This window comes from Mixophyes fleayi, chromosome 1 (assembly GCF_038048845.1).
Source record: "Mixophyes fleayi isolate aMixFle1 chromosome 1, aMixFle1.hap1, whole genome shotgun sequence".
NCBI classification, from domain to species: Eukaryota; Metazoa; Chordata; class Amphibia; order Anura; family Limnodynastidae; genus Mixophyes; species Mixophyes fleayi.
In genome coordinates this window covers 74,175,089-74,203,016 of record NC_134402.1, presented here as the reverse complement: position 1 = coordinate 74,203,016, position 27,928 = coordinate 74,175,089, and the positions used below count along the sequence as shown (strand labels likewise).

At 40.7% G+C, this 27,928-nt stretch overlaps 1 protein-coding gene across 3 annotated transcripts in view; it reads left to right on the top strand.

The window, feature by feature from the left end:
• Positions 1 to 27,928, top strand: part of KLKB1 (kallikrein B1) — a 56,413-nt gene that overhangs the window by 17,442 nt on the left and 11,043 nt on the right. For 2 of the 3 annotated variants that reach the window (XM_075196712.1, XM_075196720.1), the window contains exons 8-13: positions 327 to 436; positions 515 to 674; positions 759 to 871; positions 2,268 to 2,448; positions 24,586 to 24,761; positions 26,917 to 27,012. In XM_075196712.1, coding sequence (XP_075052813.1) covers positions 327 to 436; positions 515 to 674; positions 759 to 871; positions 2,268 to 2,448; positions 24,586 to 24,761; positions 26,917 to 27,012 — 836 coding nt within the window. Of the gene's footprint in view, positions 1 to 326; positions 437 to 514; positions 675 to 758; positions 872 to 2,267; positions 2,449 to 10,116; positions 10,231 to 24,585; positions 24,762 to 26,916; positions 27,013 to 27,928 lie in introns of all 3 variants that reach the window. The other variant, XM_075196703.1, reaches the window with a different exon arrangement.

Below are 27,928 nucleotides of genomic sequence, written 5' to 3'. Positions count from 1 at the left end.
AATAGTAGGCAGTTTCTGCAACTCTGACATGATGAGTTCCAGGATGCTGACAGTTTAGTGCAGAGAGTCCAGCAGCCAAACGGAGATGGCAACAGCAATCACAATTGATCTCATTGGGCAGCTGAACAGACATGGCAGTCCAGTAGATAAAAATGTGACGTTTGTCAACAGTTTTCAGAAACATCTAATGCTTTATATTTGTGAGAATAAGGAAAAGTAGGAGCTTGGGCAAAGACCAGAGTCAAGTTTACTCTAACTCCTGTCCGCGTGCCACCATCATTGTTATAGATCTTTTGCATTTGTGTAAATTTATTTTGTTCCTTTAGAAATCGCTGCTATATAAAGACATCAAAAAGCGGAAAACCAACTGAAGTAAAGTACAAAGATAATGTTATGTCGGGTTTCAGTCTTCTACCCTGTCAAATGAGTTCTTCAGGTAAAAAAAAAATAACAGGTATTGCCTAGCTTCATGCACTGGAATTTATAAATTAAATTGCTTTTTTGCTCTCTGTAGTATGCCCACTGCCAGTAACGTCTGATGCAGAGTTTCTTGGTACTGACTTGCTGGTTGAAGACGTTAGCAGAGACAAGGATTGTCAGCAACGCTGCACAAATAACATCAGATGCCAATTCTTTACCTACAAATCAGATCAACCAGAGTGTACCCAAAACAAGTAAGGGATTTTTGAAATATTAATGTATAATATCATTTCTTGGTGCACCAACTGTTTAATATCCATGTATATGTTTTTCTTAAGGTGTAAGTGCCACTTAAAGATGTCATCCAATGGGCTGCCAACCTCTATAGTGCACGGGAAAGGATGGATTTCAGGCTTCTCATTAAGAATGTGTAAAACCAGAACAATTGGAGGTAAAGTGAGTATATTCCATGAGAAGGTATGAATGGAAGAGGGAAGTTTCACAGTTATTGATTTGCATGGTAACTTTTGTAAATATTTCTTTATAACCAACATTTCCACAAAAAAACTAGACAGTACAGTACCTGATGTGAGCACATGTCCTCCCCTAGTTGTTAAGAATAGTATTTGTCCAATGGACTGCTTAAAACTTTAAAGATAACCTTTTTCTTTATGCTATACAAAAATACATAGATACCATTGACACCATCACGGACGTCCACCGCAGCCAGCACGGGTTTTGCACCATCTTAGTTCCGTGTGAGTGTGGGGAGAGACATACCGCAATCTCAGTTTTTGACATCTCTATATTCAAACCGCCATCAGATTTGGTTGCAGTGAATTTTAGGACGGCTGAGCCATTCATTTATTTCTATTTCTACAACCATATTGACTATCATGAGTGATTCCCCTATGGGGATATTTGTAAATACATATACTGTGTATTGAAGCTCTATGTATTCTTAATGCATATCCATATTATGTTGTATATTATGCACTCAAGGATTATGATTCCAGTTCACGGTTCTTTTCAAGTTTCATTTCAATACTATTATTATTAGTATTTTATTTCATTTTAATTTTATTTTTCCATTTATCAGTAGGTTTATATTTTTAGTTTGTACATTTCTAGGATTGAGTGCTTTGGGTTTGTTGTTAATATTGCATTGTGGAATTGGGAGTTCTGCCTATAAGCTGCTCATTCTAGAACTTTTTGAGTGATTTATTTGTAGCACTTTTCCATTGTTACTTACAAAAAAGAAGCTGATTCAAAATCAATATTTCTAAGCAGAACCAGGGACTACAGGATTGAATATGCAGCTAAGGATTGTGGGTAGCCATCTGACTGCCGCTCTGGAAAGCCCAATGTTTCCCCTTTTGTTTCTTTAGATGTATTATTACATCCCAGTGGGAAGCATGGTGTCTTAGTGGTTAGCACTTCTACCTCACAACACTGGGATCATGTGCTCGATTCCCACCCATGGCCTTATGTGTATGGAGTTTATATGTTCTCCCTGTGTTTGCATGGGCTTCCTCCTGGTGCTCCGGTTTCCTCCCACACTCCAAAAACATACTAGTAGGTTAATTGACTGCTACTAAATTGGCCTTAGACTCTCTCTGTCTCTATGTGTGTATGTTAGGGAATTTAGACTGTAAGCTCCAGTGGGGTAGGGACTGATGTGAGTGAGTTCTTTGTACAGCGCTGTGGAATTAGTGGGCTATATAAATAGCTGATGATGACAGTGTTGATTGTGAACTGCATGGACTGACAAAAACACTCAAGTATAAAACAGGATTTTAAAAACGCAACTAAAATTAAGGTTCAATACTTTTTCTCATGTCTTTCAGGATGTGGACAGCCGGTTGATGCACAAGGCAGAATTGTAGGTGGCAGCAACAGCTCGTTGGGAGAATGGCCTTGGCAAGTGAGCATGCATCTCAAATTGTCTCCTAATAGCAACAAGCATGTATGCGGTGGATCTATTATCAGCAACCAATGGATAGTAACGGCAGCCCATTGTGTTGCTCAGTAAGTTTTTTTGCTTAAAGTATGTCAGTGTTTTAATACAAATTATTTGTTGTGTAGTCTTATAATAATGGTATGATGGTATAATGATGATGTAATAGATGGAGTATGTTGGAAATAATTTGTTACTACACAGTAGGTAGTGTCACATTTCACAAATCTGCAAAAAATCCTAGGTGATTGGAAATAGATTTAATCTAAATAATATAAGTCAGGTGACACTCCAGGGTGAGTGCCAACTCCCTCAATATAACATCAAACATAATCAAACAAAAAGATGCCTGATTTTTCTGCCTTATTGATTTGGTTATTATATACAATTGTCTCAAAAGATCTCCCCTCTCAACCCATCCTCATTACCTGCTCCCATTCCTGTTTAAAGGACAATTTTTGGGCTACACCCACTTTGTGGAATGACATAAAGTTATTTATGTCCTTGCAATTATGTCATTCCACTTTGTGGAATGACATAAAGTCATTTATGTCCTTGCTATAAATGACTTTCCACTAGTTTTCAAACTGTCAAGTGTTTTCTGAATACCCACCTTAGGCTTCAGGCTAGCTTATAAAATTCCTCTACCACCTCTTAAACTCCCTATGGTACCCTATTACCACCCTTTACACAGTTCACACAAGACAACAACTCTCTGACCCCCTGACCAACATTGCTGTGTGACTGGATCATATAGCCTACAAAACACTTTTTACCTTTTCAATCTGACTGGACCAATATGTAATATGTAGCACTTCACCTCAAGCATTAAATTTCCATTGGAAAATAGAGTGTAAGATTGCGATCAGGTCCCTTTTACCTCTCTGGCTGTCTGTATTATCCAGTATTGTTTTATTGCTGTGTTTGCTCCCAATTGTAAAGTACTACGGAATATAGTGGCGCTATATAAATAAATGTTGATGATGATGATGATGATGATGATGATGATGAAATCACTTGTGTGGATGCAAATTGGCCACAGCATTCATTAATTACATAAATGGAGAAAAGGTCAGCTACATCCTGTCATCACCATACTTAAAACATCCCAATGTCTGTAATGCCACATAATCCTCTGATCTTGATTATAATTATCAACATCAAAGCCCTATTGTGTTGGCTAACTACCTCCCCCCAAGAGTGTACAGTCCTTGGCTATCTGAAAATAACCATCAACATGATTGTGCCCACAATTGCACAGGTTTTATGCTTGTAGGTCAGCCTTACCACAGTTCACCCCCCAGGATCTAGTTCTTGGATGAACCTTTTCCATAATCATTCTCCCCTTGCGATCCTGCCAGTTGTGGGTAACATATTACACACCACCGAGCTACCTTACAAAGAAGGGAAGACACACCACCAAGACTCTTCCATCAAATCTGCCGCATTTTGACTGCCTTCTCTGCACCATCCTGAAATCCTGAACAATGGATTTATAATCTGATCTCCAATAGATGCACCACATTGGCACTAAACAGACATGCATCTTCCCCCACCAGTTTTACTTATCTCACCATCTTCCCACCCCAGAAAATCATCAAATCCTTCTTCATCTTCTTATTTAACTTTTTTGTTGAAACTGCACCAAAGTTATTGCTTCTGTCATGTTTTCGGAGGGCATTGCGTGGACATAGGGTACATGTTTGGTGTGACTAGCTAGAGGTGTCAGGACCTTGACAATAGGGGTTTAGTATCACGCATCTCACCGACTTAGTTCCATTTTGAGCCGTGTATAAATGGGTTTCCCGTGGTTACTCCTATTTGTTATACAGTCTGGCGTTCCTCTATTCTCGGATGCCAACTTGCCAAGCATTCTGCACATGCGCAACCCTGGGAACCTTTTAAAACCACTGCTCAACGGTGATAGGAGGATCACCAGCCAACTCCCTTTATAAGGGTCCTCCTACTTTTTATGAGTGTCAATTCATCAGGTCTCCTACCTGGTAGGAAGCGTCTCCTCTGACTCACATCCATGCTAATACTTAACTTTGTGCCTGTCTTCCCGAGTTAGGCCGTTCATTCATCGACTGCAGCATTGGTCCTGTTCCAGAGTTATAACACCTGTGTGGATCTCAGTGTTTTTGCTCTCCGCATTTCATCACTTTACAGCATTACCTGTTCAGCTTATTCTGCTGTTTAGACCCGTGACTGTCCTTCCTGCTCAGCCTATCCTATTACTGTGATTCGGGACTATACTGCTGATCATCGCACAGCACCCTACCTGTTCTGGAATTCCATACACCTGAGGCTACATTCCATTTTACTTTACAGTTACTTCGTGGTTCTCTGTATTATCTGCTCTGCGCCCCCTAGAGGACAGCGACCTGTGGTTAAGAGCAGCTAAGACCATATTCTCTTGCGGGAATCCCTGGTGAATACCTCTCCTCCGTTAGACTCCTCACCTCTCTGGGGGTAGCTGTCACTCAAGCAGAGATCAAGACCGTTCCCACTATCTGTCTTTCATGACATTTAGCTTGCTGACACCCCCTTTCTCATCAAACTGTATTTAGCATTCTTTAGATTGCAATGTATTAACCATGTATGTATTTTATGTATATTGTATATTATTAACTGTTGCCAGGTGGGGTTGCCCATATTGCTATTATTATGTAAACATGCCTTTTGTTTGTGCACTGTAATATGCCTCTTGGCCATTGCATCTATATACAGGCAGCAGGAGTCTCACTGAGTTGCATCCTGTTTAATAGGAATGCCGGAGGCTCACACTACAGGGTGCTTGCAATTTAGATGACAACTGGGGGAGGTTCATGGGCAGCCCCTGGTCAGTGAGAATGTGAGAAGCATTTAAAAAGACACAGATGCAGGGCAGAGTGGTCTCTCTTCAGTTTAGTGTTGAATAGTAGTCACTGCTCTTGTCAGACTGGTCAAGGAAAATGTCTGTGTGGACACCAAAGACACAGTGAACTGTGCTTTCTTTATGGACCTTCCAAAAGCATTGCCAAAACAGCCATATACCATTTTAAAATGGACAATGGAAAATTTAAAATGGATCTATAAATAAGCAGAAAACTTCTACCCTCATATTGCAGCAGTGGACCCACTCTATCTTAACATGTACACACATATTCTCTCCAACATATCAATGGGCACATCTGACATTCTAATATTGTAAGCAGGCAAATCTCTTTCAAGAAGCAATCCGTTTTAGATGCCTTTCACATCAGGTGCAATGTCTATCCTCTTTGCTGTGCATCACTCCACTGAAAACCCATGTTCCATATCCCTCTGTTCCATAGATACTTTGCTCATCACCACTACAGCCATCTTTCTAGGCCATATCTGGATCGATATTGAATGGGCAGCTTTACAGGCCACCCACTTCCATCATATGGACCCCTTATAGGTTACCCACTTATTTTTAGGTTTTGGACCTAAATACCTGTTCCCTCAAGCTCTTTGCCCTGAAGGCCATCATTGACTTTAAATTCCAAAAGGATGCTGCCCTCACTTAATACTTTTTCTGTTCTATAATCTGTAACCCTTCATGATTTGATTTAGAATGAACTCCTTTGTCAAATCTATCACCCTTTTAAATAAGAATGCCAGTCCTGCCAGATACTGGCTTACTGTAGTAATGGCAACACCCTTGGTAAACATGACGGGCTTGAGTCAAAAAGGAGCGCATACTGAGCACAGCATACGTTGGTTTTAAGCTGCACATAAGCTCTGCATACTTCCAAAGTCAACGAGGAACGAATCTCAAGATAAGTGTGGTGATGACTATGGGTGTAGGTTTACTCTATTCTACTACACCAGCCACTGCAGAATACGTAAAATACCTGATTACAAACACATGTTAAAGCATTTATACACGACTGATATAACTAGGACTCAGGACTAGACCTCTGACTGGAGCAAGGGATATTGGAGAAAACCTGCGTACTTCTGTGTGAGCCTGAGTTTGACTTGGATATGTCTGCATGGGAACGCCCTTACTGTACATTGCCTATGTACATCCGTCCATTTGCCACTCCATTCCCTACGCAAAATCATGGCTGTAGTAAGTGTCATTTGCGCTCGGAGACAACTTGGACGTTACTTTGTTATGCTGCATATTGACTTATTCTAAGCATGTGCAGAATGATTTTGCGGACGATATACACAAAATCGACAGATAGGTTTGTTAATGGTCCAACATGTCTTCCAAATACCAGAGCAATAACACTAATTGCTCCAGTGACAGCTAGCTTTGATGCTCATTCCATACTGTACCATACTGGCTGCCAATGACTGTTCCACTGCTGATTCTATTTCATGCAAACCATTTGCAAAAAAACCCTGAACACTTGCCACCACATTTATCTGTCTCTGGCACCAACACATAAAAGCATCAACAATATCATTCTCCATCCTTGACAGATGGTTTTCAAGTAAATAATTACCTTCAATCTCGCTAACACGAAGTGCCGCAGCATTTTAATAACCAGGGAAGATGATGAAAATACATTATTAGTGGCCACAATATAATACCACTGTCCTGTTGTATCAATAGAAACATACCCTTCTGTCCTTTAACTAATGCCTCATAATTCCATAGCCAACAGTATTTGGAAAAGTTCAAGCAGAGTTATATTACTTATCAGCCCCTCCTTAACTTATTCCTCTGGTCACTTCCCATTACCCCATTTTCCTTGAAAATATGCCCCAAACCCAGCTGCATGGTTAGTTCTCTGTTATCCATTATCTCCACCTCCCCTAATGACCATCTGTTATAGTTTTCCAAAAACTCCTCACATATCCTCAAATTCTCTAATTTCCTCATTCACTCTTATTAAATGCCCAGCTATTGTATTTTTTTCCTTCCTGTGGTTAAAGATCTTAACCATGGGAATTATCCTGCATGAAAAATTAAGCATAATCAATAGTGACTGAGGCTGACACAATGAAACATTAATCTGCATATGTCCACTGTGTACCACCCTTACTGCCATTAACGTGTGGCAACCTGCATTCCATTTTTATGCAGTCAATTTCTATCCTCAAGAAAAGTAAAGCAAAGTAATTTTGGTGTTCTGTGTAACCTTATTTTAGGGGAACTCCAAACAGGTCCATTAGCTGCTCCATGAACCTCAGCAATACCGTACATATTAATGACTTTCTTGGGCCTGTGAACAGAAAATCATCTTTGTAGTGGACGACCAACTGAATCAGACTCTAGCCTACATTCAAGTTATTACTTACATTGAGGGAAATTCAGGACCATGGACGAGCTGGCAACTTTTAGCACAGGTGGCTAGTTTGTGCCATCACAAGCAAAACCTAGCATTAAACAGCATTTATATTTAAAAAGTAGACATGTTTCCCCCAACCAGCCCCAGCATTACATTAATAGCATTCATATTTAATAAATAGGCCTATTTCCTCTCAACAAGCCCTGACATCAAATTAAAAACATAATAATTCAATATATACACAGTATAGCCCCACAAACCCATATTACCTTAATAGCCCCCACATAACATTAATCCCCACATAACATTAAATTCTCACATAACATTAAACCCCCCAATAGTTACCACAGAACATTAATCCCCCCAACAGTCTCCATCTCATTATCATCATTATTTATTTATAAGGCACAATACACTGGGTATCTGGATCAAATCATTAAAATATAAATCATACATAGAAACTGAACAAAAAAAATATGAGACTGATGGAAAACGGGAAGTCATAAGACAGAGGGTAGAGGGTGCCCTGCTTATGAGAGCTTATAATCTACAGGGAGAGCGTAATGCTGAGACAACATAAGCTAGAGAGATGAAGGTAGTAGTATCAGTAGGGGACACGTTATACTATAGTGAAAAGGTGGATTTTGAGAGAGTTCATGAAAGAATGAAGGTTTGAGGAGAGTCTGGTCAGGTGGTGTAGGCAGTTCCATAAGAGTGGAGCAGCAAAGAAGCTGTCTTGGAGGTGGGAGAAAGATGGAGCAATAAGAGAGGAGGTGAGGCACAGGTCAGAGGCAAATGTAAGTCAGTCTGAGTCAGTGTATCTCCTGATGAGGTTAGAGATGTATGAAGGTGAGTTGTTGGAGAGAGTTTTAAAAGTGAGTAGCTTCAATTGGATTTTGGGGGTATATGAGGAGCCAGGGTAGGGATTTTCTTTGGGGTGCAGGGCATGTGGAATGGAGAGAGAGTGTTTTTCTCTGTGGCACTTATGAGAAAGTTATGTGAGATAACTGGATAAGGGTTTGGTAATGTCCTAAATGAGAAAGGCGTGTATTTTATCGATGTTTCAAAGGAGGAGGCGACAATACAATGCAAGGGAGTAAATGTGTTGAGTGAAGCTGAGGGCGGAGTCAAGGATAACACCAAGGCAGCAGGCATGGAGGACTGTGGAGAGCATGTCAATAGTGTGGGAGACTAGAGGGTGGAGGGGAGTAGTGACACTGGGAGGAAGGAAGAACATGAGCTCAGTGTTCGACATGTTGACCTTTAAATAGTGTTGGGAAATCTAAGTGGAGATGGCAGATAGACATTTAGATGCAGAGGATAAATGAAACACATACACAATAACCATGAATATTAAAGATCAGATCACATAGTATTAAATCCCACACCTGTTCCTGCATAGCATTACGTTCCTCTCACCAATTTTCATATAACATTGACATTCCCCACCAGCCCAACATAACATTAAACTCCCCAGCATTCCCCTCATTCATTAATTAAGCCCCTCAGCACACTTACGAACTCCATAGAATGCTGAGGCGGATGCGAGGGAGGGAGAGAAGGAGAGAAACAGATCAGGATGGCTGATTCTGGGGGGGGGGGGGAGCAAACCAACTGGGTGCAGAGCAACGCCTAGGCCATTCAGTTGGGTGACACAACATTTTGTCCTCAGGTGCACTGTACACCTGATCAGGATTGTCTTTTTAAACATAATTGTGTGGATTTTAGGGGTGTGCACCGGCCACTTTTGGTGTTTTGGGTTCTGATTAGCTTGAGGTTTTGGGTTCTGATTTGTTTTGCCAAAACACCCCATGGAAGGTTTTGGTTCTGATTTTGGGTTTTGGGTTCTGATTTTTTTTTAAAAAAGCATAAAAAGTGCTAAAATCCATATTTATTTATTTTTTTCACTCCTACACTATTATTAACCTCAATAACATTAATTTCCACTGATTTCCAGTCTATTCTGAACACCTCACACCTCACAATATAGTTTTTAGTCCAAAAGGTTGCACCGAGGTAGCTGGATGTCTAAGCTAAGCGACACAAGTGGGCGGCACAAACACGTGGCCCATCCAGGAGTGGCACTGCAGTGGCAGACAGGATGGCAGTTTGCAAGAGTTTGCTAGAGGTGCAAGATGGAACCCACCCTGATGTTGTTGAAATAGGACATTCGCACTTTAAGAAACCAATCAGGAACAGTGAACATAGTTTAATCTCTGGTACTAATATTTCTGGACTGCAGGAACAGTGAACGTAGTTTAATCTCTGGTACTAATATTTCTGGACTGCAGGAACAGTGAACGTAGTTTAATCTCTGGTACTAATATTTCTGGACTGCGGGAACAGTGAACGTAGTTTAATCTCTGGTACTAATATTTCTGGACTGCAGGAACAGTGAACGTAGTTTAATCACTGGTACTAATATTTCTGGACTGCAGGAACAGTGAACATAGTTTAATCTCTGGTACTAATATTTCTGGACTGCAGGACTATCTCTGATCGAGATCGTGGAGGAAATAGACGAGGAGGGTGTCGCGGGTGTGGATACAACAGGACCAATGGATTTAGGTGTCCCTGGACTGCTGAGGGTCCTAGCCACAGGTCCTGAACTAAACACTGAATTATGAAGGTTCTTTAGGTGACGTATAAGGGAGGATGTCCCTAGGTGGCCAAGATCCTTACCCCTGCTTATTTGAGCTTTACATAAGGTACATATGGCCATACATTTGTTGTCCGGATTGGGATAGAAATAATTCCAGACCGAAGAGGTGGATTTCTTGGTCTTCTGGCCAGGCATGACGATGGGCTTTTTCTTCCCATGGACAACAACTGTTTCCCCCCCTGGTGCCTCATTTAAGATAACCACATCAGTATCCTCCTCGTCAAGTTCCTCCTCAGCGCCAGCTACATCAATATCCTCCTCCCGGTGTACAACATTCACACCTTCATTAGCCAAATCTGTAACTGGACTGTGGGTGATCCTTCCAGCATATGCAGAGGGCGTGCTGCAAATGGTGGAAGGAGCCACCTCTTCCCGTACAGTGATGGGAAGGTCAGGCTTCGCAACCACCAACACCCTTGGACTCGCCTTGGGGATTTGTGATGACATCTCTTTAGAAGGCAGAGTTGTTTGCTGTGTTGTTGATGACAGCTTAACTCTCTAAAATTTTTTAGAGGGGGGGGGGAGGAGGGCTTAGATCCTTGGGTGAAGCTGAACCACTAGTCATGAACACGGGCCAGGGCCTAAGCCGTTCCTTGCCACTCCGTGTCGTAAATGGCATATTGGCAAGTTTACGTTTCTCCTCAGATGATTGAAATTTTTTTTTTTTGCTAATTTTAGTGAACTTTGGCTTTTTGGATTTTACATGCCCTCTACTAGGAGATTGGGCATCGCCCTTGGCAGATGACGTTGATGGCATTTCATCGTCTATGTCATGACTAGTGGCAGCAGCTTCAGCATTATGAGGAAGTGGTTCTTGATCTTTCCCTACTTTATCCTCCAAATTTTTGTACTCCATTATAGTTTAATCTCTGGTACTAATATTTCTGGACTGCAGGAACAGAGAACGTAGTTTAATCTCTGGTACTAATATATCTTGACTGCAGGAACAATGAACATATTTATATATTGCAGTACTAATATTTTTTGACTGCAGGAACAGTGAACGTATTTATATATTGCAGTACTAATATTTCTTGACTGCAGGAACAGTGAATGTATTTATATATTGCAGTACTAATATTTCTGGACTGCAGGAACAGTGAACGTAGTAAAATATTGCAGTACTAATATTTCTTGACTGCAGTAACAGTGAACGTATTTATATATTGCAGTACTAATATTTATTGACTGCAGGAACAGTGAACGTAGTAAAATATTGCAGTACTAATATTTCTTGACTGCAGGAACAGTGAACGTATTTATATATTGCAGTACTAATATTTTTTGACTGCAGGAACAGTGAACGTATTTATATATTGCAGTACTAATATTTCTTGACTGCAGGAACAGTGAACGTATTTATATATTGCAGTACTAATATTTCTGGACTGCAGGAACAGTGAACGTAATAAAATATTGCAGTACTAATATTTCTTGACTGCAGGAACAGTGAACGTATTTATATATTGCAGTACTAATATTTCTTGACTGCAGGAACAGTGAACGTATTTATATATTGCAGTACTAATATTTCTTGACTGTAGGAACAGTGAACGTATTTATATATTGCAGTACTAATATTTTTTGACTGCAGGAACAGTGAACGTATTTATATTTTGCAGTAGAAATTTTTGTATACTTTTTTTATAATTTTTTTTAATTATTTTTGTATAATTTTTTTATCATTTTTTTGTAATTTTTTTATAACTTTTTAGTAATTTTTAAATAACAATGGCCTTAGCAGAACAGAGCACAAGACACAGCACCACTGTACTCAGCAGGACAGAGCACAGGACACAGCACCACTGGACTCAGCAGGACAGAGCACTGGACAAAGCACCACTGGACTCAGCAGAACAGAGCACTGGACAAAGCACCACTGGACTGATCAGCAGGACAGAGCACAGGACTAAGTAAAACCACTTGATTAAGCAGGACAGAGTGACAGGACACAGGACACAGGAGCACCAAACTACAACCTCCCTCTTCAATGATCTGAGCCCGACTGAAGATGGCGGCCGCAAGCGGGGAATTTATGCAATCCGAGTCTCGCGAGATCCGACGCGAGACTTGGACGTCATAGCCTCGTTTTCAGTTCTTTTGCCCGCCGGAAATACCCAAACAGTGCTCGGATCCCGTCGGATCCGCACTGTTTGGGTGGGCTCGGATTAGCGCAATCCAAGCCCGCTCATCTCTAGTGTATTTCATTTTTTATTACATTACTTTGAATGCATCTGGAAATGTGTATTTTCACTTCAACATGAAGGTGCCAAATGGGTCCCATAGTACAAGACTGAAGACCACCAGCCCTGAGGGGGGTGCAAAAGAGAAGTCCTTTTGCAAAGTGGACATAGCCGTGTCCTCTATCACACAGAAAGCAACACACTTAAAATGCATCCTCCCTATCCCTTTATCTCATTATAGTAATCCTACATTGCAAAATTAAATCTCCACAAAATAATGGAGATCTGTGCATTTACTCAGTATTTTGGTAAGAAGACATTCCAACATTCTGCCCATCTCCTTCCGTCTGCCTGTGCACACTGTTGCTCCACCACAGACCATTGCTCCTAAAACAGAAGCAAAGGTCTAGGTGCATGTCGTGAACATAAAGAACTTACAATTATTTATACAGATGATCAGGCTCGGTTCCCTGAGAACCGAACACACGCGAACTTAGCAGATCGCTCGGCTCGGTACTTTTGCGCGCCCTCGGAATTGAAAACAATGCAAAACGTAATTGTTATGTCGTCGGATCTCTGAACTCACGTGCTTTGGATTCTATAAGTACTGCTCTCCACGGCGATCCAGCGCCATTTCACAGAGGGACACTGAAGGGGTAGCAAAGTTCTTGTCAGTCTCTAGTGCAGTTGGGCAGCATCATAGGTAGAAAGGAAAGAGGAAGGATGAAGGGTAGCAGTGTTCTTCAAAGTCTCCAGTGACATTCAGGAGAGCTCCATTGCTAATTGTCATTGCTGAAATAGAAATAATAGGTCTGGCAGGCTTGGTCTTCTAAATCTGCAGTCACATTGTACTGTGTTATATAGGTAAAACACAAAGAGGAGAGCTCCATTGCTCCATTGCTAAATGTAATTGCTGAAATAGGAACAATAGGGCTGGCAGGCTTGGTCTAAATTTGCAGTTAAATTTTACTGTACCATATCTCACTCAGGAACAGGAGAGGTGACAGAGTTCAGTGCTGAAACAGAAATTGTTATAATAGGGCTGTCAGTGTTCTTAAAAGTCTCCAGTGACATTCTACTGTGCCATAGCTCATACAGAAACAGAAGGGGTGGCATTGTTCTTGTCACTCTCCAGTCTCAGTCATGATTATACTAATCCCTTTACCTCATGTGCTAAAGTCTATGTTCAAGTGCATAGTGGTTTTAAGTCAGGGAAATAAAAATGTAAATAAAAAGCTTGTACCTTTGTAAAGAAAAAAACACCTCTCTAATAAAGGTGAAAGTTTACTGTAGAAAAACATGAAATTGCCAACATGCCATTCTACCAAAAACATTTCCATGCATACCAGCATCGGCTAGCTCCCTTCTCTCAGCTAGATCTCAGCGCCTGCAATATACACTGTCATCATATTCATTCTCATCAGTGTGTACATCATCCTCAAACAATACTTATTCTTCCCCGCTGGAATCCACCATCTCAAAAGTCTGTGTACTTTGATGTAATTGCTGGTAATGGCCTTCCTCACGGAATTTGTAGTTAATTTTATGGAAGAGGTGTCACGATTTTTGGGCAATTCTTTTAGATCAGACCAAATGTCAAAATGTTGTGTAGACTCATCTGAATCACCACTGGGTGTCTTGGGAAAGCTAAGTTTTTTCCTAGCAGCAATTTCCAGAGAAACTGAAGGAGGAGACGTCATTGTGTTATGTACCACTTTAGCTGTCAGCTTGCTGACCAGGAGCTCATTGCATCTCTTGAGATCGGGGTCAGTTAGAAAGAAAGAAAGAAAAGACATAGCTCTTAAACCTAAGATCAAGTACAGTTGCCAAAATGTAATGATCCAATTTCAAGATGTTGATAGCTCTTGGATCCTGGCGAAGCAAATAAAGTACTTAGTCTACCAGTCCAACATAATTAGCGGAAATTGCTTTGTTTCATTTCCTCCTTCAATATCTCTTACTGCTTTTCAAAAAGTCTAATTAGGGGAATCACTTGACTCAAGCTAACAGTGTCTGCACTATCTTCACAGGTGACTACATTGAGTGGTTTCAGCACTTTGCACAACACAGAAAGTATTCTCCATTGCGCTGGACTAAAGTATATTCCCCTTAAATTCTATTCTTCTTGCAGCTGCTGCTTTCCCCTACATTCTGTTGTAGAATCCTGAAAAATGGCCCTAAATATTTCAAACACAGACATGTCTTTTTTAGAGGTGACATTATCCTCAATAACACTATTCACACCAATGCACCCTCACAACTATCCCAATCTCCACTCTGAACCACACTCGCTCCTCTTGTTTCAGCTGTGCCCTCTTCTCTTTAGAATGTAAGCTCTCTAATGAGCAGGGTCCTCCATACCCTTTGTTTTCTTGTGTCCATTGATTTTGGCTGCCTTGTCTGTTCTTGTTTTACGTATGTCTTGTTTAATGTATGACCTTGTTTTCCCTACTATACGGCGCTGTGGAGCACTGTGGTGCCTTATAAATCTACGATAATAATAATAATAATAATATGCTTCTTAATGAAGCAGATGATACACAGAGTAGCCTGCCTCTGAAAAATGTGATGTTCTTGGGTACATGCTGATGCTGTCCCTGCTGGTGAAGGCGAATCACCAACCCAGTGGGCTGTCACAATCATATAATCTTTAGTTTGCCCAGTTCTGCTTGTCCACATATCTGTGGTTAAGTGTACAGTCGGTAGAATGGCATACTGTAGCCGAATAATTACATTTTTACGAACCTTCTGGTAGAGGTGAGGAATAGCTTTTCTAGTAAAATGGTGTTGTGATGGAATTTGGTAACAGGGACACAAGACCTCAAGTAACTGTTTAAAACCAGCCTCATTAATAGTGGATATTGGATGGAGATCTAATACTAGCAAAGTGGCCATGGCATCTGTGATCTGCTTTGCGACTGGGTGACAGCTTCATACTTGCTTCCTATTGCAAACTATTGTTTAGCAGTCAATTGTTGTAAACTACTGGTAGTCTTCTTCTTGGTCTGCTTCTGAGTTGAAGATCCACCCCCAGCAGCATGAGCAGCAGCAGTAGGCCTAACACTCAAGGATTTTTCTGAGGAGTCTTGGATACGGAAGAAGCCATCTTGCCTTACCAACTTGGATGCAGGACTAACTCCGATCACTTGTGAGGATATTGATGATGAAGGTGTTGTGGGTGTAGATTGCAGGTGCTGGGATCTAGCTGAGAGAAGGAAGGTAGCTGATGCTAGACTGCGTGTTGTTATCTTTTAGCATAAGTTTCTGATTTTCACAAAAGCTTTCCAGGAACTCGCTTTAAATGACGTAACATGGATGAGGTTCCTACATGCTTAAGGTCCCTACCTCTACTGACTGTGGCTTTACAATGCTACAAATAGCTAAACAACTGTTGTCAGGATTTGGGAAAAAATATTTCCACAAATAAGAGGTGGATTATCTGGTCTTATGCCCAGGCATGGCAATAGCCTTCTCCTTATCACTGGCAAGAACAGTCTTTGTTTGAAAGTGTATGAAAATAATATTGTGACCTGCGAGGTGGTAAAAATTGACTGCAAATGACTTGAAATTTGTGCTATTGAGGTTAAAAAAGTATGTGATTTTAGCAAAACAAAATAGGAATTTAAAAGAAAAAATAGGGATTCAAAACCAAAACCAAAACATGCAAGGATGGTTTTGACAAAACCAAAAGCAAAACACAAAGTTAATCCAGATACAAAACCAAAACCAGAACAGGGGGGGTCAGTGAACATCTCTAGTTATTTATAAGGGTTAACCCATCACATAATTGTGGGGAATAAGGCCTAAATTATAACTGCAGTGTAAATATGGTATATCAATTGAATCCATTGATAAGTTGAGCTACTAAAGTGTAAAATGTGAAGTCAGAAAGTCTGTTGTATGTGTATTGGATGGCTCTGCACATCCCAGTTTGAGAAGATAGCTGTGTCACCTGGAAACAAAGGGCCCCTGCTGTGAGCTATATCCTGACACAAGTTAGTTTTTGGATATCTGAATAGACTTTGTAGGGTCGGTCACAGCTTGACATCCTTGCAGCCAAAGACTGCATTTGAAGGCCTATACAGGTACATAGAAATATGAGCTTCAAAAGAAAATGTCATCATAGGTTATATTTTGGGAAGTCTAGGTGCAACGTCATACTGCGAGCAGAAATTACACCAGGGTTGTGAATGACAGGTGCTGGCGTTATCCAGGAACAGCTATAATCACATGTCTGTAGAAAAGGTATATCACATTGTCATAATTTCCTCATGTTTGGAATTTAAATGTGCAGGAGATTATGCCTGGTTTATTGAAGGGGGAGTTATGTCTCTGGGATATATCTGTGAAGAATTAGCAAATGTCAAACTTTTGGAATATTTGTGTGCAAACTATAGTGACACTCAGGGAACATCCCTGCCCCTCTATTAGCATTTAACACTGCCCCTGTCAAAACTGTCCCATTTAATTTTGCTTAAAAACATGTTTTGGAACTGGGCAGATTGTCAGTCTTTTGGGAAAATAAATCCACATTGATAAGCTGTCCATCTTCCTAGCCAATTTCCCATGGCACAGATTATACAACTCATATAAGTGATACTCTGTATGTAACCTCTTTTATTTTAAACTGCTTTGCTTGTGTATGTTACGTCAAATTGTTTATTGCTTTTACTATATCTGAATGCCCTGTACCTTTGTATATTAAATCCATAAATGTAGTAATTTGCATCCTTGATACTCTAACGAATCCATTAGCCTGTTAAGAAGAATATAGCTCGACCAAGTTAACCCTTTGAATGCTGGTGTGTGATTTGTTGATACATTTTTATTAACAAGCTTAGTGTGTGCTTGCATTTACATTTGTGTAACAGTCTGAAGGTGTGAAGAGTTAACCCTTTGTTTGCTGTCGTGAGCCTTGGTAAGCTGTGGGTAGCCAGAAGCCTTGTGTGCCAGTGTGGGACAGTACATTGGGGTCCTATTGCCCGAATTCAGTAGGTTTTTTCAAAACCTGAAGTGTGTGGGGGTGTGAAAACGCTGTTGTGGGGCGATTCAGCAGGTCTATAGCCTGTGTGATAGGTAGAGAGGGAATTGAGTGCTGGAATCGTGTGTAACCTTATACAGCGAACACCCAAAGTCACGGAAGCTGGGAGCGTGTTCGTGACATTGCACTTGCGTAAACTGAGGTGCACGGTGGGTCCAAACCTACTTCTGCACTCAGAGTGGTTGTGATTATGCTTCGTAAAGAGCCTCCTTTTTTTACTTTTAAGGTAATTTTAACTGTGGGTTTTTTTTCTATGGTTTATTTTATTTTTGGAAACCTTTGATTTCTGCTTGTACAATCTATATTCAGCCTAGTTCTTCATTTTCATGTGACATTGCTGACCTATGAAGAGCGTTATTTAAAGAAATTGAAGATAAATCGAATCTGTGGTTTGCCCTGATCCTGTGCTTTCATCCTTGTAATGTTCAATTGCTTTTATTTAAACTAAACACTAGTGGATCCTGCATGGTCAGTGCTAGAACTTCAGAGGAAACATTTCAGTACTTTAAATACTCTGTGCAGTTAAATAACTTACTAATATTAAAGTTAAATTAAATAATTTTGATGTTACTAAGCATCAATATTTCACACCACGGTTTGCTCAGAAATTAGTTTATCAAATTTAACTCTTCGCTCACTAAAATCTAGTATGCTTCTGCTGTATGTCCTGCTGTATGTCCTAAGAGGGATCCCACAAACCTCAAAAAATGAAGCGAGGTAGCACGTAGTGTGTATCTAATGAAAGGTGCATGCTGCCGTGACACATTGTAAGACATTTTATAGATGTATGGCATGCAAATTGATAAATTTAATGCTATCACTTTTCCAATAATTCAGATGCCAAGTTGCTTTCATTGTTTAGGTGAAGTAAGTCCTATCACCTGTTTTAATAACAGTACAAGATTGGGCCACATTTTTAACAATCATTTTCAAAAGTTGTGAACTGCAAAGTCACTTGCTGGCCAAGTATTTTACTTTTTCAACTGTCTTGGAAAAAGACTTATCAGAGGAATAGTCCTGAAACACCTCAGAGATCATATTGAAGTCACCTCCAAGCAGAATGTGACCTTGCGTTTCTCTCTGTAATCTGAGACAGAAGCCAATGTGAATTTACTAATGTAAAAGCTACTCCAATAATTACTATGCTGAGTAACAGGTACCTTTCTACTGCTTTGGTGATTGCTTTCATGACCTTCACTGACCATGTTTTAAGGATTACTATAGTGACTTAGTGACTTTTCTATTTTTATTTGTAATATATATATATATATATATATACAAGTTAACCCGTGCATGATACTCATGCATTCTAGTCAAATCAAGCTACTTAAGGTGTTAAAAAGGTTCTTGTCATGCATTTGGGCCTAGCCCAGTCCTCCTCAGGGGAAGAGCGTTACTTCCCGACACAAGCGCCCTTTTTTAACGTGGTTTTGTCCACATGTCACCACCTCATCATTTTTCTCCATCACCTCATCCTTCATCTTTATCGCCACATCTATCCAGATGTCTATCCAGACACAGGGATCTCTCTCAGCGGTCCTGAGTATCACACTCCTCTCGCTCTGTCACCCCCGGCAACCACCAACCACTCCCCACTGTCACCCCCGGCAACCACCAACCACTCCCAACTGTCACCCCCGGCAACCACCAACCACTCCCAACTGTCACTTCTCCTTCAAGAAATATATATATATTTTTTTTAAATCTTTATAAACACTTTTAACAATTAACAAATGAAATTAACAAATTAAAAACATCTTAGTAGACCAAATTTCAGCCCTTTCTGAGTTTTTTTTCCCACACACACTAAGAATTTAGTAGGTCAGTGTATAACTCCGCCCAGCAGGTGGCGCTGCAGCAAATTTCAGCCCTTTCTGAGTTTTTTTTTCCACACACACTAAGAATTTAGTAGGTCGGTGTATTACTTCGCCCAGCAGGTGGCGCTGCAGCTTGTTTTTTTTTTTTCACACAGACACACGCCACTAGGCTTTTATATAGTAGATATACACCATTTGTAATTACAGCATACTTACCAACTTTCTTCAGCTCTCTTCCGGGAGCCTGCCAGTGGAGGTGGGCGTGAGGCGGCGGGGCGACAAGAATCGCATCATTTTGGCCTCGCGATTCACCGGGAATCGTGGCGTTTGGGACCTAATTCTGCCCACTTCACTAGGAAGTGGGGCACTTCCTAGGGAAGTGGGCAGAATTCGGAAGATTGCCACACTCTCCCGGGAGTCCGGGAGACTGTCGCAAAATGCGGGAGTCTCCCGGACATTCCGAGAGAGTTGGCAAGTATGAATTACAGTACTGTATTTTTTTGCAGTAGTACTAGATTGTGTGTATTTTTTCATTAGACAAGTGTAAAAGAAAAGAAATGGTTAATGCTGTCTCTCACTAGGAGCCAATGACAGATGAATTGAACAGGAAATCACTTGACTCAATTGGTTTGTGATATCACAATGAACAGCATTTTAGTAGGTGGCTGAGGCTTGGGTTGTGTATACAGATATTTTAGTCATACTCTAGAAGTCACATTTAACTGCACCACATACCATTTGTATATATTTTAATTTCATTGCAGAAAGATTTTGAGACAATTTGCTGTTTTTGCATTGTATTTGCTTTACAGTTCTGCATATGTGTGAATTCATTCCCACAAGGCCTCATTCTTATACATAATATTGAAATCTCGGGCAGCTTACCACCTGCTGTCACCTAAAAAATACCAGCTGTGGGTTAGATAATTGATGGACAATTCAGTCCAGACTATGCTTCATTGATGTATGAGTCATCACAGCTGGGGAATGTGTGGATGCAAAATTATGAATAGCCAGGTTACCAGTGGTTTATCATATCACATGGGCTGGGCAGCAGGTGTGTTGCAGATTGTGCTTCTTTTCAATTTCAAGTCATTTGTAGTCAATTTTGACCACCTCACAGGTTACAATAATAATTTCATTCACTTTCAAACAAAGACTGCAGCGACCTGACTGGATACTAAGTGACAGAGCAATGACTCAAACACTCGGCAGTTCCTAGCACATCTAGGAAACATTGCCACACAGCAGTGTCAGTAAAGAAAAGTGGTGCAAGATGGAATTGTCCTTGGATCATGAAGTCAGTTATGGTTCATTTGATGAGTCCACCCGTTTCTTGAATAACTGTGGTAATTCTACAGATAATACATGGCGACGAGCGCTTGGATTCTGGCAAAGCGAATAAAGTACTTGATCTACAAGTCCGATATACTTAGCGGAATTGTTTTGTTTAATCTCCTCCTTCAGTTTCTCAAGTTGCTTTTCCAAAAGTCTAATTAAGGGAATCACTTGACTCAGGCTAGCAGTATCTAAACTAACTTCGCAGGTGACTACTTCGAATGATTTCAGCACCTTGCACAACACGGAAAGTATTCTTCACTGCGCTTGAGTGAAATACATCCCCCCTCCTTTCCCAATGTCACGGCTTGTGGAGTAAGCGTGAATGACTTTTTGTTGTTCCTTCATCTGCAGAAGCATATACAGGGTAGAATTCCACCTTGTCACCACCTCTTGCTTCAGTTGGTGGCAGGGCAAATTAAATTGCACTTGTAGCTGCTGCAATCTGTTACATGTTATTACTGAATGCCGGAAATTTCCAGATATTTTACGGCCCACAGGCAGCATCTCCTGCACGTCCCAGTCATTTTTTAAAAAGCTCTGTACCACCAAGTTTATTGAGTTAGCAAAACATATCCTGAGGAGAGTCCAAGCGGATAAGCCATGTTGCAATGACATCCCTTAGTTTTTCAAACAGGTTGTCAGCGGTATTACCTCTGACCTGCGCCTTGTCTCGTCTCTGACACCCAGTTTATGTAACAGCATGTCAGCTGTATGCCTGTTAGTGAAGCCGGTGATACACAGAGTAGCCTTCCTCTGAAAAATGTGATGTACTTGGGTATAAGCTGCTGCTGTTTCTGCTGGTGAAGGCGAATCACCAACCCAGTGGGCTGTCACAGTCATATAATCTTTAGTTTGCCCAGTTCTGCTTGTCCACATATCTGTGGTTAAGTGTACAGTGGGTAGAATGGCATTTTGTAGCCCAATAATTACATTTTTATGATCCTTCTGGTAGAGGTGAGGAATAGCTTTTCTAGTAAAATGGTGACGTGATGGAATTTGGTAACGGGGACACAAGACCTCAAGTAATTGTCTAAAACCAGCTGCATTAATAGTGGATATTGGACGCAGATCTAATACTAGCAAAGTCGCCATGGCATCTGTGATCCGCTTTGCGACTGGGTGACAGCTTTCATACTTGCCTCCTCTTGTAAAGGATTGTTTAACATTCAATTGTTGTAAACTACTAGTAGTCTTCTTCTTGGTCTGCATCTGGGATGAAGATTCACCCCCAGCAGCCGCAGCAGCAGTGGGACTAACACTCAAGAATTCTTCTGAGGAATCCAGGATAGTGGAGGCGTCATCTAGCCTTAGCAACTTGGATGCAGGACTATCTCCGATAGCTATTGAGGATATTGATGAGGACGGTGTTGTGGGTGTACATTTAAGGTGTCGGGATCTAGCTGAGAGAAGGAACCTAGCTGATGCTGGATGGCTTGTTGTTATTTTTTTAGCATAAGTTTTCGATTTTCCCAAGAGCTTGACATGAACTCACTTCAAATGGCGTAATATGGATGAGTTTCCTAGATGGTTAAGGTCCCTAAGTCTACTGACTGTGGCTTTACAAATGCTAGAGAATTGTTGGCAGGATTTGGGTAAAAATAATTCCACACCAAAGAGGTGGATTTTTTGGTCTTATGCCCAGGCATGGCAATGGCCTTCTTCTTACCACTGGCAAGAACTGCTGCAGTCTTTGTTTGAAAGTGTATGAAAATAATATTGTGACCTGTGAGGTGGTCAAAACTGACTGCAAATGACTTGAAATTAATGTTATTGAGGTTAATAATAATGTAGGGGAAAAAAAGCAAAATTATGTGATTTTAGCAAAAAAAAATAGGGATTTAAAAAATAGGGATCCAAAACCAAAACCAAACCACACAGGATTTGCCAGGATTTGGGTAAAAATAATTCCACACATAAGAGATGGATTTTTTGGTCTTATGCCCAGGCATGACAATGGCCTTCTTCTTATCATGTGCAAGAACTGCTTCCACTGGTGCAGGACTTACACAAACAACATCATCCTCATCAACATCCTTATTAGCGCCCTCGTCAGCTACACAAATATCCCCCTAATCCTGTTGCAATTCCAAAGTGGCATCCTCAATTTATATATCACCGGCTACACTTGGGCTGTTTATGTACACATCTGCAAAAATGCTGAAAGGGGCCTTCTTTATGGGTACACTATCAGACAGGTCAGGATTACACATAGCACTCGTGGATAGACTCTCCTCAGGGATTTATGTAACTTTACTGTTTTCTTCCAACTCGGCTTTTACACGTACAAATATTTGGACACCACTTTTGGAGTCCGAATGACAAGATCTTGGTTGGTAATGACTGACCTTGCAAGAAGATGCCTCAGTGACAGTTGCAGAACTAGCACTCATAGAAAAAGGCGAAAGCCTCATTCTTTCCTGGCTACTGCATGTGTAGAATGGCATGTTGGCAATTTTATTTTTTCTGCAGATAACTTTGCCTGGATTACAGGTCTTTTTTTCTTGTCCAAGGTAAAAGGTGTTTTTTTTACATTTGTTTCCCTGACTTAAAAACAGTATTACCTTTAGCATAGGATTTAGCACCTAGGTTCCCAAACTGTGTGCCGCGGCTCCCAGGGGTGCCGCGGCGATATCACAGGGGTGTCGTGGCCAGGTAGAGAAAAAAAAAAACCAAAAAAAAAAAACTTACCAATCCGGCAGCGCCCGGGACCCAGCATCCTCCTCTCTCCTGCCGCTTGTCACTGAATGTCAGGTGTGATGATGTCACGCCCGACATTCAGTGGCAAGCAGTGACCCTCTGCCCCCTTTACGGGATGCAGACTGGGCAGAGCGAGGGGGCAGAGCGAAGATGCAGAGAGGGCAAAGCGAGGGGGTAGAGGGGGCAGATTGAGGGGGCAGAGCAAGGGGGCGCAGAGGGAGTGGATGCAGAGGGGGCGCAGAGGGAGTAGATGCAGAGGGGGCGCAGACCGAGTGGAGATGATGCAGGGCCACAGAGCATGGATGCAGGGGGCACAGAGTGAATTAGCTCTAAATTATTCTTTGACAGAAATATAATTGAAAAAAATATATAAAAATATTATTTTCCCTTGGATTTGTGTTTTTTTGCATACAACTAAATAAGTATTTCTGTCCTGACCTAAATACTTATTACGTTTTTTGACCCAGCTACTTATAAAATGGGACTGCTCTGTAATTATAAGGAGGAGGGGTGCCTTGAAAAAAATATGAAGACTCTAAGGGTGCCGCGAACTGCAAAAGTTTGGGAACCACTGATTTAGCAGATGACGTAGAGGGATTACTATCATCATGAACGGTGCAAGCAACTGCTTGGGGCTCCTTGTCTTCTGTGTACTGCTGTGAATCCATTTTGATAACAGTACAATGTGACTGCAGATTTAGAAGACCAAGCCTGCCAGACCTATTATTTGTATTTCAGCAATGACTATTAGCAATGGAGCTCTCCTCTTTGTATGTTACCTATATAACACAGTACAATGTGACTGCAGATTTAGAAGATCAAGCCTGCAAGATCTATTATTTCTATTTCAGCAATGACAATTAGCAATGGAGCAATGGAGCTCTCCTGAATGTCACTAGAGACTTTGAAGAACACTGCTACCCTTTCTTTTTCTTTTCTACCTATGACGCTGCCTAATAGCACTAGAGACTGCCAAGAACTGTGCTACCCCTTCTGTGCCCCTCTGTGAAATGGTGCTGGATCGCCGTGGAGGGCGGTATTTATAGAATCCGAAGCTCATGAGATCCGAAATCCGACGACGTAACAATGACGTTTTGCCTCATTTTCAATTCCGAGGGCGATTAATTACGGGTGTGTTCGGTTTTTGGGGAACCGAGTCTGAACATCTCTAATTTAATTACAAATTTTAACATATATTTTGTGTATTTTGTTTAGATTTTACCTACCCAGATTTTGGACTCTTTATGGTGGTATTGCAAAGCAGTCAGACATAACTCCAACTACACCAACTTTCGATCTTGAAGAAATTATAATTCATCCTGGTTACACTGGAGCAGAACATGGAAATGATATTGCGCTGCTAAAACTAAAATCACCAATCACATACAATGGTAAGTGATTTCACTGATGGAACTTCTAAAACATCTTGGTAAGACAGTGGGACCCTACCCAAGTTGCAATTTATTACCTGGTTTTGGATTTGTAATGCATTTCGCAGAATACTTATTAGCAGGTTGAATTGGCATTATCTATAACAGCAATAAGTGTATTGCTTGTATTGATAAAATACAGGTAGAAACTCAATTTAAAGTGCAGAATAAACGAATATTAAATGGACATCAGTGGTACTCCATAACAATGGTATTTTTCCCCATGCATCAATAAAGATTAAATTAATCTATACTGATGTGTGATCAAAGCATGAAGTCCCAAGACCCCAGCCAATCACATCTCGACTAACATTGGAAACTTATTGTGATTGGCTGAAAATTGTATTGGCAGGAACTTGTGCTCATTCTAATTTTGCAGCACAGCTTGAGGAGGAGCAGTTTGCTTTATCTGTTATGGCTTTTAAAAATCAATTAAAAAAATCTTGTGGATTAAAAGAAAAGTTATTTCTTATACATTATCCTTTGGATTAAAGAAGATTTGCTTTGGCTTTCCTTTTTAAATTATAAATTAAGGATATTTTCTATTTGATTAAACAAAGAGGTTAGTTTAGTAATAAAACCATAACATTTTCCTGTTCAGACATAGGATCTTGTCTAGAGTCTATGAAGTCTAATTTATGGGCACAGATATGGCCGAACATGGATATTGTGAGTTGCATGTGCAGCATTATTAAGATAATTTTGGAGTAATGAGCAAATCAACCTGAAGGTGGAACCTTGCACATTGGCAAAAACCATTTTGTGCTGCAGGTTGGGGGGATTTCAAATGTACAAGCAGATTTAGAGTTGAGAAAAGGATACAACCTAGCTCAGCTATATATTGCAGTATACAAATGAAGCTGCCCCGTATTTCTGTGCTACGTGCAAAATTAGGCAGCATTTTCCATGCAAGGAAAAAATATTACTTGTATTGAACCTTTGGACCTTTTAGCTAAAATTGCTCAATTTGCTAAATAAAGCCCTTAGCGTATCTTCATGTCACAGAGAAAGGATGGGTATTTGGTTGAGTATTTAGCTATTAGCTAAGCTTGAGGGACCACTGGCACTTATTTGCATGCTGGCGCTTTTAGTTCTACAAGCAACAGCAGTCAATGGCTGACAGGGTTTATTGGAACTTACCCTATCACCCACAGCCAGGGCCGGATTAAGGCCCCCCCCCCCCCCGTGATCCGAGCTGCCCCCCTTGGTGAGCCGAGCTGCCCCCTACCCCGGCACTTACCTCCTTCTCCTTCCCCGGCACGCTGTACACTCTTTACTGAGGAGATCTCGTGAGAGTGAGACTCACGAGATCTCCACAGTAAGGAGACTACAGCGCGCCGGGGAAGTACTGCAGTGAAAGTGCTCAGCAGCACTGATCGGGGTGGGGGCGCCCCCGCCCCCGACCGATCAATACTGCTGCTGAGCACTTTCAAGGGCCCCCTGGATGCCCGAGGCCCATGGGCTGTAGCCCAGTTAGCCCTATGATTAATCCGGCCCTGCCCACAGCCCTAGGGCTATTGAGCATGGGGTTGGTTTGCACTGGAGGTACCCTTAAGTTTTTATAGACCTGAATCCCCTGTAAATAACAACTTATGCTTGCATACCCATGAACCACCTCTCCAGAAATAGGGTGTCACAAGTGCTACTTACATGCAAATCAAATTCCGGTTTGTATTACCGTGCATGTACAGTAAAACAAAGTACATTTTTGAGGCCCACAGTTGGAGTTTCATCCAACTCTAAATAAGGCCCATACTTAGCTTCATAAATAGCTCAATTGAATTTTTATAGGTAGGACTGATGTGGAATTATAGTTTACACTTATAATCATGTCGACTGAAGGTGTAGTTGGTGTAACTTTAATATGTTTAGCAATAGAACAATGTGTTTGCACACTTGTAGAAGATGTTTTTTTTTTTGTTGCTTGACCATGAGTGACTTAGGTAACTTTATTTATTCATTGTGCAAATAATTTGCCCCATCCTCATGAGCTTCTGATTTGCTGTTGGTCCCGCTGACAACGACATGGCTGCAATGGCTTCTCCTATGACCTTCATCATGACCAACGCATTTTATAGGAAGCATTTAAAATGTTTTTATTGTTCTTTAATTTTAGATTATCAACAAGCCATCTGCTTACCGCCACAGCAAGACTCATTTATAACTCCTAAAATGTGTTGGACAACAGGATGGGGATACACAGAGGAATCTGGTATTTAAATATAGAATATATGTCTCTGCTATCTATCGTATACAACATTTTACCAGGAAATTGCTATAGACATTTCCTGAGGCAGAATATTACCACTATATGAATTATCTTCATTATCAGCAGTCAGAATATGTATTAAAGTATTATTGATTTGGGTAGCTTTTATGTAAGTGTAGTATGACAAAATACATGAAATCTGGGTTTTTGGAACACCTCCCTTTAGATTCTAAAATGGGACGTAAAGTGACTGCAGTTTCCATTGCCTGAATATAACTTCAGTTGGAACTGAAATGTTTCAAAGTTGTGTTGACTCCTCCAGAAATATATTGCAACCTAGATAATTTGATATTTGTGGGAATTTACACCAAATCAGTTAGAAAAAGAATGCACCCACTTACCCCTTTCATTATTTGGACCATTTTGTGATATTATGGTGTAGGTAATATGAACACTAAAGGCATCTTTTTGTTAACTATATTTACATAAATATTTATAAAACAAAACCTGTTTGCTAACATGAAAAATGACTGTAAGATCTCCACTTCTGGTTAGTAATCATCAAATAATAGCTACAGGATGAGTCACAAAAGGCTATTTTGTTAATGTGCATAAAGAAATAAAATGCCTATTATGTTGCTTAAAATATACAAATTTGTAGTGTAAGTATGGCAAAAACAATGATAAACAAGCAATCAGTAAATACCATTAATGCTGTACTAACTAGTTTTCTATATTAAAAAAGGGAATGTTAGTTTCACATATTGCATTATATGTTAAGCTGACCAACTCACGCCAAAGTCTTCCCATTCTGGTCAGTCCTAACATGATCAAATGCTATGCTATTTTATCTGGGCTAAAGGCTTACCTGAACACAGCTTTTAAAGGCAAGTCTTTTCCAAGCACTAGCAGCCATGGG